The sequence below is a fragment of the Syngnathus typhle genome, linkage group LG4 (assembly GCF_033458585.1).
Source record: "Syngnathus typhle isolate RoL2023-S1 ecotype Sweden linkage group LG4, RoL_Styp_1.0, whole genome shotgun sequence".
Classification (NCBI taxonomy): Eukaryota; Metazoa; Chordata; class Actinopteri; order Syngnathiformes; family Syngnathidae; genus Syngnathus; species Syngnathus typhle.
Window position 1 is genome coordinate 18,239,660 of NC_083741.1, and position 12,552 is coordinate 18,252,211.

A 12,552-nucleotide genomic window follows, 5' to 3' on the forward strand; every position below is an offset into this window, starting at 1 on the left:
GGCTGGCTGACTCAGCCGCTCCGTCACGCCGTCACGTCAGTCTGGAGTCGCACAATTATGAAAAAGCAACCTTCCGTTGGAGCTGCAGCCGAAGCGGATCTCTCCAACGTCCACCGGGCTTTCTCTCCGAAGCTAATAAAACAGAGCACCGCCGATAGATGGCTAGAGGCCACGACCCAGCCTCCCCTGAGTCTCAACGGTGACGAGAATGGTACGTGGCCGCTTTCCTCATCGCGTACCCCGCTTGTGAGTAGGTTTTGTCAGCTTGTCAAATTGGCGCCGGTGGGTCGTCGTGACAGCGCGGTTCGTGAGTTGCACATCCACCCTGTGCACGCGTTTGCCTTTTCGGCTCGAGATGATTATCCCTTTGTTTGGTGACACTCCGGCTAATACGCTGTAGCGTTTTAACGCAATTTAAAAGCTCCAGCGAGAAAATCCCCACGCGTGCCCCCTCCCCACACACACACACGCGAGGCACAGCAGGCTAAGTGGCTAGCTTGGTAGCGCTAAATGCTAACTAGCCTACAGTAGCAGCCCTTGGCGTTACCGGTGGTCTCAGTAACAACACGGATTTTTCACCACAAATACTGACAATCGCAACGACATGTTTGGGTGTAAGACGAGTTGTCATGGCCGTCGTCACTCGGACAAGGGGACACCCGATTTGATTGGACAATTTGTTCTGTCACGGAGGTCGAGAGGTGCTGACACCGCCGTAGGAACCATGCACTCCCGTCTTAGACCCTTCGCTTCGGGCACTTTCCAGGCGTTGACTTGATGCCTTTATTGAGAGATATGTCAGATATGATTGACATTGTGAGAAAAGTACCATAGGATTGTAGTGCATTTGTTAGGCACAAATTTGCATTTTTTTATGCGAACATATCCTTAGCTATTCGCTGAGAAACTCAAGTATCCACTTGCTATTGTGCTATTTATTAACCCCTGTAAGATGGCAGCAATAAAGTCTTGTGGAATTAATAGAAAATGATTGTGCTTTGACATACAAGTGCCCCGAGATACGATTTTTTCAAATACCCCACTTTATTCCTGAAGTCTGTTCTGTAGCAACCAGTGTGGGAGAAAGTTCTGATAAGAGACTTTCCTTCAAAATTCTCCCATTGGTGACAAGGAGTTTTGCTTCGTGGAGCGTTTCTTTTTTTTTTTTTTTTTGAATGGTTCTGTTCTCTACACTCCCTTTTCTAAGCTATCATGACCCCTCATTGTATTAAAAATGGTCTTGCACGCCTTGGGAGCTTGTTACGCTGTTGGCGCTTGTAAAAACAAGCAGAAGTAGTTGAATCTTTTAACTATAAGAACATTGTATTTGACTGGCTTTTCCAGATGAGGAAAAAGTGAAGAGAAATAAAACAGAATGTAAGGACAAAAGATGGTGATGATAGCCAAGACAAGGAAACCATCATTTTCCCACAGCGGAAGCCTGAGACAGACGGTCACATGCCCCAGCTTACCACTCAACTGGATGAGGGTCACCGGATCGAGTTTTGGACGACATGTGAAGCGCTTGTCCGGAGCGTTTTGCGCGCATGAACTCGCTCGGGTGATGACGTTGCAATGCGTCCCCTCGCACTACACCAGACGTCACCAACGTGGGCACCAGGTAGCCCACAGGGCTATTCTAAAAATCGTAATGGGACATTGTGATATTCTCGGAATGTTTTTTAAAGGGGACTTCTAAGCAGAGCTTAGTACGATTGGCTGCTTGCAGAGTTGAATAAATTGCCAAAGATTAAGATCTGGACGCAGAGCCCCTCTTAATTTCCAATAGCATCATCAATTTGGAGGAAAAATACACAATGTCTTCTTTAAAGCCAGAGTAGGTTGAACCATACACTTTGCATTTGTTGCTTGTTTGTCATTACTGGATGTGATCAGCTCAATTTTGTAGCCTCTGAGCGGCGAGTAATCTTGCATCTCTCTTAGGTAAACTCTTGGCGCGAGTGTGTGTGTGTGTGTGTGGGCGGGGGGGGGGGGGGGGGCTGTCTGTTATCTCGCACGCTAATCCATTTACACCCTACACACACACTTGCTAATTTGAAGATGGCTGATAAAGTTCTTTCCACTGGCCTTGAACAGACTTTAGAACAAACTCAGTCACAGGCTCCTCACACATGGTTCATTTTCCACTCCGTCCAGTGTGATGAAGTGAAGTTTTGGCTTCCTTGCATAACCTGCCAACTGAATCGTCATATAAGAGAGCTTGTCCAGTAAATCTTAAAATGCCGCACATCATTTGCAGCGGCACCAGTGTTTAACGAAATGTTTTCCAACGCTGGAAGAAATTCCAGCACTGCTTCTTATTGGCCCACATTCTTGTTAGCTTGAGCTATATAGAGAAAGCATCACAAGATCACGTCCTGTGCATCACCAGGATGCACACTTGCTTGAAGCTATCGCAGCGAGGAGGGCATGGCGTGCCATGGATGGCCACAGGGAACAAGTGCTTGAGCTGTCACGCTTTGGTCTCATGACTCTTCCAGTGGAACCCTTCCAGAGGCTTCGGTTTATTTCCCCCATCCATTTTTTTCCCCTCTTGATATTTAATCCCAGCAGCTCAGTGTCATTACAAAAAAAACCTAATACAAAGCCACTGCTGGCATTTTTTCGAACTCTGTTGACCCGGAGATTGTACTCCACCTGTTTGTTCTGTGTGACAAATTAGGAGCACAAAGACGGCAAGATTTACAATGTAGACTCGACGGGTTGCTGCAATGAATAGAATCACCCTCGAGCCGTCGTAACAGGTTGCGCTGCTGAGGTCAATGGTGAGAAAACAAGAAGAGCAAAAGCATTTCTTGCTTCGTGGTCGCTGCTTTTTTCGGGCTCCGTTCTTTCCGTTGAGGACAATTGGATTGTCTTTTGTCACTCCCTCAATTTAATTTTACTCAATTATGCGGATGTTGGGTTATATTTCACTGGGCAACAACAACAACAAAAAAAAAGATCATAAAATTTTTATTGCTCTGAGTCTGGGAAAATATATTCAAAGGGGAAGAGTGAGTGAGGAAGCATAAGTGTACGTGTGTGTTTTTGGCAGGGCGTCCCGAGAGCTCCAATCTTTTGTTGTCTGACATTCTCAGGTACCATGGTTACAGGTTAGCCCAGCTCGATCCGGTTTTTAGCGCTATCCGAGGTGGATTTCATATCAAACTGATTTCCCTGTATCTATGATTTATGGGCATAATTATTTATCGAAGCATTGATTAACTTCAAGAGATTGGTTATTGATATAGTAACAGTTTTCAATATGTGGATTATGACGGCATGTTCATTTTCTATTGAGTCATCAATGACTAGAAGCAAATGAGGACAACAGGACGACTCTTAAACGTATGCACGAGTGTCACAGTAGTTGTTTATCATTGTTTATCTCTGCCCATCGACAAATCCTGTCCCACACCACCTTCATCTGGGCCTCTCACCCGGGTCTAACATCTACTTGCTCTCAGACACATTCATCTGCCTCCCGAGAGACACTTTTTACACATTAACTGTCCGCGGCACAGTTGTTGGGCGCCCGCATCTCGCTGATGACTCAGCTTTTAACTTTCGGCCAGATCCGTGCGCTAAATGCAGGACGTTGCGCCAAGAAGCTCTGTTTAGGCGGAGGACCTTGTGATTTGATGATCGTTCTCTGAAGGCAGATTGGGGCATTTGTGGTTTTGGTCCGGGAGATGCATGAAGGAGCATTGGGATGTTTTTCTACAAAGCCCTTAAATACAGAGATGAAGACGAAGAAGATGGTCAGGTATGCTATCAAGTGATCGGGTGTTATTTTCTTTGGGGGGGGGGGGGTGATGCAGATTTTACTGAATCAGCAGGACCTCAGTGTGAAGCTTCCAAATGCGCCTGTTGAATCCGATCCAAATGAAAATCTATCTTTCTTAACATTCAGCAAAGATATACGAATGTTATGGGTTGTTCCATCATCAATTTAAACTGCAGCCAAACCATAATTGTGTGCTACCTTGATGAAATCTGTATTCAACTTTGTTAGAATTTACAACTTTTTGCTCTGCATACACTTTGAAAAGTAGTTCAAACAACATACAATTTGCTGCTGAGCTAGATAAAATTTAGATACTGGTAAATAAATGCATCCACATGGGGGCTAAAATTTAACTTGCTCAAAAAAAAAAACCAAAGGAAAAAAACAGCCTTTTCACTTCTTGTTCCAACTTTGTAAGTCTGGTCGTTGGACTTTTAGAAATAGTTGAAGTGCTTTAACGGATTCTTTGCGTATCCTGGGAGGGATTAGTCCTTTTAATCCTACTGAGGGTCTCCCAAACTCCACTGTCTGGAAAAATAACATTAATTAAACATTCTCGGAGTAGAAAACCTTGTTTTGGGAATTAAAACAAACAAACAAAAAAAAGGTAACAGCGTGCTTATCTTTTCAAAATCTACATTCATTGGCTGACACATGTAAGCTCATCCAACTGTTGATCTTAATTTTCAATTGTTCAAATGTTGTCATTTTTCCCCACTTTCACTCCCAATATTTCTTTTCTCTTCTCTTGTCAGTCCCAGAAACCCTGGATAGAAAGCACTTTCACCAAGAGGGAATGTGTGTACATACTTCCAGTGTCAAAGGACCCCCACAGGTATGTGTTTGCTCTCCAGTCGTGAGCCTGGTGGTGGTCGCCGTGGAAACGTTGTAATTGTATGGTGTGCGTGTTAGACTCAACCCCCACTCTCACCGAGTCTGCTTCCAACCTTGCTTTTTAAACTCACACTTTAATTATAACTTGATGATGTGTGTTACCGTCCTCTCGGCTCAAGTGAATTTAATTTGTTTTTATTTGCCAGCCATGTTTGACCTCCACCAAAAACCATGAGTTGAGTTTGTTTTTTTAACACAGAATTTGGCCAAAAAAAACCTACTACCAATTTACTTTTAGTGTAGAGGCTAGAATGTCAGGAATTTGGTAAATATGCAAATGCATTTAATAACACTTTGCTTAATATTGCAGTTAATAATGCCTTAATCTTAATAACAAAATTCAGGAAGACACAGGAACCAAGACTTTAAAAAAGAAATAAAAAAAAATCACCATGTAATGTCCTTTGGGGATAATTTGGAACAATGTTTATAAAATAGAAGACTTTAAAAAAAAAAAAATTGATTCCAGAAATGTACTGTTCACTCGCTTTGTATGATAAATCATCTCCGTTTCTAGTTACTCTTTGTAACTAATTCCTCGACCTTCCGGCACAGTTATTCTTTTTCTTTGTGTTTTCTTTGTAATCAATGATTTTCCTGCACTTCCCCTTTTTCTCCCCCAGTGCATGTTAGCGCCCATACTGCCGTTGGATTTGTGAACTTTGAACCATGGCCCGCATTTCAGGCTGCGGGCGAAATATTAATTTGGCAATATATCGTCTCATAATCATGTCGTTAGGTCATAAATCGATACGCAAGTCCATAACTGGTATCACTGCGTTGTTAAAATTAATTGTGCTTGTGGAATTGGTTCGTAGGACTACAGCTATGGATTTTGTTCGTAATCAAATATCCTTCTGAAAAATCTAGTTATTGGAGAACATGGAATCCTTGATTTGGTTGTAGAGCAATTCTGAAAGAGTAGAAAAAACGTGATTACGTTGTACTTAAAAACAAATGACCAATTGATGTCCTTTTTCAGATTAAGCAATCATTTTTATTTCGTAAATTAACATCGCAGCAGACTATATTTTACTTGTCTTGCAAACATTTGCAATAAGACAGTTAATTCGATTCCAGAACTCCTTTTAAAGGTCCCAACAGCTGAGTTGAAAGTCCTCTCGGTGAAATTCTTGCACGCCCCGTTGTGGTCTCTGTTCCAATTCAAACCTTTGAGTGCTTCATGTCATGTGTTTAAATTCCATCCAGATGCCTTCCAGGATGCCAGATCTGCCGACAGCTCGTCCGGTGAGTAACGCCTCTGTCTTTTGTTTCCGACATTCTCGGGTCGGACAAGATGAGCTCGTAGAGAATCTCTGCTCCCCACAAGCAGCCTCAAGGCAAAGAGTGTCGTCATTGTGCCGAGCAGAAACCCGCCTCAGGAAACAATTAGCTTCCAGGCTTTGTGATCCCACATTCTTTGCTAAGATAATCACCTCATGTTGCCCGTTAATTAATGCTTATAGCATTATATAAGATAAGTAAGGTCAAAATGACTGTTTATATTCATTCCGGGTTGTTTTCTTTTAGTAGAATGCTATATACTGTAAAAAAGAAAAAGATTACAATGCTCACTTAAAGTTCTTTTAGGTTTGTTTTCTTTCATAGGCCCAAAATAGAAAAGGAGACAACACAATCATTAGTCAAATGTATTCCAATGTTGTCAAAGTCAATTCATGATGGACACTTGATTTGTTGTTTTATGCCTTCTCCCTCTGGTCGTTTTCTAGCACACAAGACAAATAACAATGCAATCATTGAGTACGCTCGATCGATTTAGCGCAGTTGCAGGAAGCTAGCAAAAAGCTATCAAAAAGCTTGAAACATTTGCTCTTGAAAGTCAAATGAATGTGTTGGGTAATTGTTCCCGATTTTTTTTTTTTTTTTTTTTTTTTTTTAAACCACGCGCGTGTGCCCTTCAGGTGCTGCTGCGGGCGTCTGGTGCGGCAGCATGTCGGCTTCACAGCCAGCCTGGCCAACAAGTACTCGGACGTGAGGACGGCTGAGAGCGCCGGCGGGCCAGCGCCGGAGCTGGAGGAGTGGTCGGTGGAAAAACACACAGAGGCCAGCCCCACTGACGCCTATGGTGTTGTTAACTTCCAGGGAGGCTCGCACTCCTATCGAGCCAAGGTAGGGAGGATTACTGTCCTAACTCTGAGTAACGCTCTACACTGTAACTCTGAGTAGGAGAGTATATTTGTCATTCGTCACCTAGATTGTGTGAGATTATTTATTGATCTTCCTCCTGTCTGTCCAGTATGTGCGTTTGTCCTACGACTCTCGTCCGGAAAGCATCCTAAAGCTAATGCTGAAGGAATGGCACATGGAGCTTCCCAAGATCCTCATCTCTGTCCACGGGGGCGTGCAGAACTTTGATCTGCACCCTCGCATCAAGCAAGTGGTGGGCAAGGGTCTCATCAAGGCAGCTGTCACCACGGGTGCCTGGATCCTCACCGGAGGGGTCAACACAGGTTTGGAGATGTCGTACTTCATTTCCAGTCTTACGTTTTCTTGACGCATCTTAAAATATATTTTAGCATTGCTTAAATGACCAGATATAAATATCTGTTTCTGTGCGTGTGTTGGTCACCACCAACTATGTGGGACGTTGGTTTTGCCCAGACTGCCTTTTTTGCGGCATTCTTCCAAAATACCACTTTTATAGGAATGGTTAAAGACTAAACGTAAGCTGCCAGTAAGTAGTCGTAAAATCCCTGGGGGTTCTTTGCATTGCTCTGCTAAAGGTGTAGCAAAACATGTCGGCGACGCTCTCAAAGAGCACTGCTCCAGATCATCAAAGAAGATTTGCACTATCGGTATTGCATCCTGGGGAGTGATCGAAAACAGGAGTGACCTCATCGGGAGAGACGTAAGACGCGTGGCATCATATTGCACCGTGTCCAGAAACGAGAACCGTCACCTTATTTTTTGGCATGTCCCCGCAGATCATCGCTCCATACCAGACGCTACTCAACCCTCTCAGCAAACTCAATGTTCTCAACAACCTCCACTCGCATTTCCTCCTCGTCGACGACGGCACTGTGGGCAAGTACGGTGCCGAGGTCAAACTGCGGCGGGACCTGGAGAAGCACATCAACCTCCAAAGAATACATGCACGTAAGAGCCACACAATAGGACACACCCGTTCGAGGCAACACACTTAAGACGACGCTCTTGTTGAACGCAAAATGTAGTAACTGTCCACTTCTCCTTCTTTTTCATCCTCGCAGGCATTGGTCAGGGCGTTCCTGTTGTGGCGCTCATCTTCGAGGGTGGTCCCAATGTGATCTTGACCGTGCTGGACTACCTTCAAGAGAGCCCTCCCGTCCCGGTGGTGGTGTGTGAGGGGACCGGCCGAGCCGCTGACATACTGGCCTACGTCCACAAGCAAACTGAGGAAGGCGGGTAAGCACTGTCGGATGATATTTTTTTCAGTATATGTTCCCTTTTTATGGTGCTTCTAAGCAATCACTATATGGCACTGTAAATTGCCCCCCCAGCCGCCTACCAGACGGCGTGGAGGTGGACATCATCGCCACCATTAAGAAAACCTTCAACTTCAGCCAAGGCGACGCCATTCATCTTTTTCAGACTCTGATGGAGTGCATGAAGAAAAAGGAATTGGTGAATACATTCTTGATTCCATCACTGGACACTATATTAGAAGGATCTGCCTTGTTTAAATAGGAGCTTATCAATAAGGCTACCTTTTCCAAAAAAAAAAAAAGCAGTGGTAAAGAAACGTGGTGGCTTTCTGAAAAAAAACCTGTTAGTTATTAGATCTTTTTTAGCACTTTAAAACAACCACTGCTAAATCCATCTGATTAAAATTTGCCATTGACCAGTGTTATTAAACAAATAGTATCGATGAAATGTTCCTTGATGCTCAGCGTTGCGTTTCTTCAAAAACAGATCACTGTGTTTCACATCAGCTCCGAGGAGAGTCAGGACATCGACGTCGCCATTCTCAAGGCCTTACTCCAAGGTAAGACTTCTTCCCATACGCTCGCTTTCCTTTTCTAATAATAAAGACATATTTCTGCCAGAATACAAGTCATGTTGATTTAGTGTTCATCTGAAGCAGAGAAAGGCTCTAAGATTTCAGGGCTCCGCGGTGTTTTTCTTCTGTTATTGATATGCTTTCAAAGCAGTTTGGCCCAGTTTGATTTGAAAGAGATCGCTCTCCGTCCCTATAATCTCTTGAAACACAGTTAAGAGTCAATTCAGAGACACAAAATATGTCAATAAAAACTCAAAAGGTTTACGTGATGTTATGGAAGCAATTACGTCTACCTTAGGGAGGGATTCCTTGCCCTCATTTTATATTTCGACAAAAGGTGAGCGATCATGTAGACTGAAAAGTCCACACAAACAAATATTTGTTAGCGCAAAGTGTGTTCTTGCTAGTGAAACAGTAACTTATCCTCCAAAGGACCCTGAGCTTCCATGTTGCCATGTAACAGGGCAAAGAAGTCAAAATGGACAATGTTCCTTTTCATTGTGATTTTAGTGAGTAAATGAGTCTTTGGATTTTTAACTTTCTCATATCTGCGCATACTCTGTATGAATAAGCATAAGAAAGCAATTGGACATGTATATATCCTCATTGTAAATAGAAAAACTTGTTACATAAATTCAATGAGTGCCCAAGTAACGGTTAAATTCACTTTTCCTCTTTCCGCTTTTGGGTATTTATGACACGCCAGTGTTTAGCAGACATGATGTGTAGTGGGAATTTTGTGGCTGGTTAAATCATCACTGTCGCCGCAAGTAGAAATGTTGTGCTAGTGGGAATAATGTTGCCAGGAAATCATTTTGAGTCACATTGCCATGACGCACACAATCCATTTCAAGTCCAGGAACTATAAAGCAATTAATTAATCAATCGGAACCGAGCTGGAGCACTTAATTCCCCCGTGAATCTTATTACAGACATTTTGCTTTATTGTATGCATCCAACTTTGTGGGAATAGTTTGAGAAAGACTCTTTTCAAGCAAGACGGCTCCATTGAGTCCGTTTCATTTCCTGTCGGTGTACGTACAAGCAAGGAGTCCCAATACTTTTGTTTCAAGCAGAGTAGGAGTGATTTAATTTAATCTGTAATCCTGTTAGGTAGAGCACAGGACATACTGTACACTACCTTCCTTGGAATTGCATTTCTCACTCGAGTATGTGTCAGGGACCAAATTGAGTCGACAGAAATTTGATAGCTTTGATGACTGAAATGTTTATGCACAACTGAAATGCTCTTGTATGGGGGGGGGAAACAATCTGTAGTGAGCATGACAGCATTTTAGAAGTGAGCACTTGACTTTTTGTCACGTGCATAAAATAATTCAATAGTGTGAGCGCGAGTGGCACTACTGAATGATGTCTGGCGGCCCCTTTTATGAACGCAAATCAAACGTGTGTGTTTCAGGCACAAATGCTTCTGCCTTCGATCAGCTGGTCCTGACCCTGGCCTGGGACCGCGTTGACATCGCCAAGAATCACGTGTTTGTGTATGGACAGCAGCTTTTGGTATGTGTGCGTGCACGTGTATTTGCTTTGCTTTAGCCTCAAACCTTTGGATCGGCCCAAAATGACCATAGAAGCTCAAATGACCGCACTGGTGCAGTCTGAAGAGCCCCGGGGGCCATGAGCAGCTTGTAACATGAGCGCTTATTGCCGTGGTCATCATAGGCTGACCTTGGGGCTGGTGTTTATTTGGAAACGTTGGCATTCCCGTCTCCCTACGAGATCACATTTATTTTGGTTTTGGTGGGGAGCTGTGTCCCCCACCCCATGCAAAATGTAAGGAAAATATTTCGTTTGTGCTGTAAAAGTTTTCGTTTGTGCTGCAACGGTTTTTAAGTTATGATTTGGCTTCACGCAGGTGTGTCTATTCCCTGTTTTCTTTTTTTTTTTTCGTTATCATAAGCTCATCGCCTTTTGTTTGTGTTTGTGTGTGCAGGTGAGTTCCTTGGAGCAAGCCATGCTGGATGCACTCATAATGGATCGAGTGGATTTTGTCAAGCTGCTTATTGAAAATGGTGTCAGCATGCACCGCTTCCTGACAATCAATCGTCTCGAGGAGCTTTACAACACCGTGGGTTATGAAACAGGCACAAGTTAAGAACCGGAATGTTAGCAAATGATCGTCTAACACTTTTCCATTTTTTTTTTTTTTTTTTTTTTTTCTTTTTTTAGAAACAACCTCCCAACAATCCAACTCTCCTCCACCTGGTTAGAGATGTCAAGCAGGTCAGCGGAGATCATTTTTCACTTCCAGAGTACGACGAGTCAATTCAATCTCAAGAGTGTTGTTTTTTTCCCGCTTTGACTTTTCACAGAGCCACTTACCTCCAAACTACAAGATTACCCTGATTGATGTGGGCCTGGTTATCGAGTACCTGATGGGCGGGACTTACAGGTGCAACTACACAAGGAAACGCTTTCGAATCATTTACAACAATCTCCATGGCAGCAATAGGGTGAGTAAGCCTCCACCGTTGTACGCTAGTTATCTTTTACGCCTTTCTCCAAAACAAAATCATTGTTCCCCCCGTGTGTGTGTGTAGAGGTCTGGGCGTCACCCGATAGGCCCGGGCTCTCATTTGAGGAAAAGTCATGAGTCATTCAGCATGAATGCTGATAAGAAGGAGAAGACCAGGCACAACCATTTCATCAAGACTGCACAGCCTTATAAGCCCAAGGTAAAGAAAACTTCAGCAGTCCCTCACAATTGCAAGTCACTATCAAAGCAGTCCCATCATGTACCTAGTTAGTGATACATTGTTTTGTGTTATTAAAAATAAACCCAAACCTGACACCTCTACTGCTCTACCGGACCCCCCCCCCCCCCTCTCAGTTGGAGTCCGCCAAAGAGCAAAATAAGAAGCGCAACAGGGAGGAGATTGTGGACATCGACGACCCGGAGACCCGGCGCTTTCCCTACCCGTTCAACGAGCTGCTGGTGTGGGCCGTGCTCATGAAGCGGCAGAAAATGTCGCTGTTCTTTTGGCAGCACGGCGAGGAGAACATGGCCAAGGCCTTGGTGGCCTGCAAGCTCTGCCGCTCGATGGGCTACGAGGCCAAGAAGAGCGATGTGGTGGACGACACGTCGGAGGAGCTGAAGGAGTACTCAAAGTAGGTTTGCTGTCACTTGGCTGACTAAGCGACATTGAGGAAGTCCAGCCATTAAATGTCAGATGCTGGTCTGACAACGATTGCGGGTGTTTTCCAGTGAATTTGGCACGTTGGCGGTGGACCTGCTGGAGCAGTCCTTCAGGCAGGACGAGACCATGGCTATGAAGCTGCTCACCTACGAGCTGAAGAACTGGAGCAACTCCACCTGCCTGAAGCTGGCCGTCTCCTCGCACCTGCGACCCTTCGTGGCGCACACTTGCACCCAGCTGCTGTTGTCCGACATGTGGATGGGGCGGCTAAACATGCGCAAGAACTCCTGGTACAAGGTTCATGCTCCATCTTAGATTTTTAACCCGGGCTTGTTTTTCTAATGAGAAGTTGTCCTTGTGACTTCTTAAACCATGTGACAGCTCAAACCCAGAAAACTAGTGAGCCGCGTTTGGTCACTAGATGACCCCCTTCGGCACTGTGATGTCATTTTCAGTTGACTGCAAATGGCAAAATGGCCGCCCCCTTGGCACAGCGAACACCCGGGAAGCGCCGACCCCGGGGCGCTTTCCGGTCACATGACTGTGCTAGAGGAAGCGTGACGTGTACCTCTGCATGCAGGGGTCCCTCCTCCCCCTGACATGTATTCAGCACTTCACCACAATGGGAAAAAATAAAAAGGCCGCCCCCTGAAATGAGGAAAAAAAAATTATGGATTTGGTTGCTTGATTCTTACTCCACAAACACAATA

General features: G+C 44.3%; 1 protein-coding gene across 1 annotated transcript in view; it reads left to right on the forward strand.

The window, feature by feature from the left end:
- Positions 1-12,552, forward strand: part of LOC133152910 (transient receptor potential cation channel subfamily M member 7-like) — a 26,433-nt gene continuing 13,881 nt past the window's right edge. Inside the window, 17 exon segments of the mRNA XM_061276885.1 lie at positions 1-211; positions 4,546-4,625; positions 5,894-5,932; positions 6,607-6,814; positions 6,942-7,155; positions 7,429-7,553; positions 7,630-7,801; positions 7,915-8,089; positions 8,185-8,308; positions 8,597-8,669; positions 10,105-10,205; positions 10,639-10,773; positions 10,875-10,928; positions 11,018-11,158; positions 11,246-11,380; positions 11,536-11,813; positions 11,911-12,139. Coding sequence (XP_061132869.1) covers positions 209-211; positions 4,546-4,625; positions 5,894-5,932; positions 6,607-6,814; positions 6,942-7,155; positions 7,429-7,553; positions 7,630-7,801; positions 7,915-8,089; positions 8,185-8,308; positions 8,597-8,669; positions 10,105-10,205; positions 10,639-10,773; positions 10,875-10,928; positions 11,018-11,158; positions 11,246-11,380; positions 11,536-11,813; positions 11,911-12,139 — 2,286 coding nt within the window. The 5' untranslated portion in view covers positions 1-208.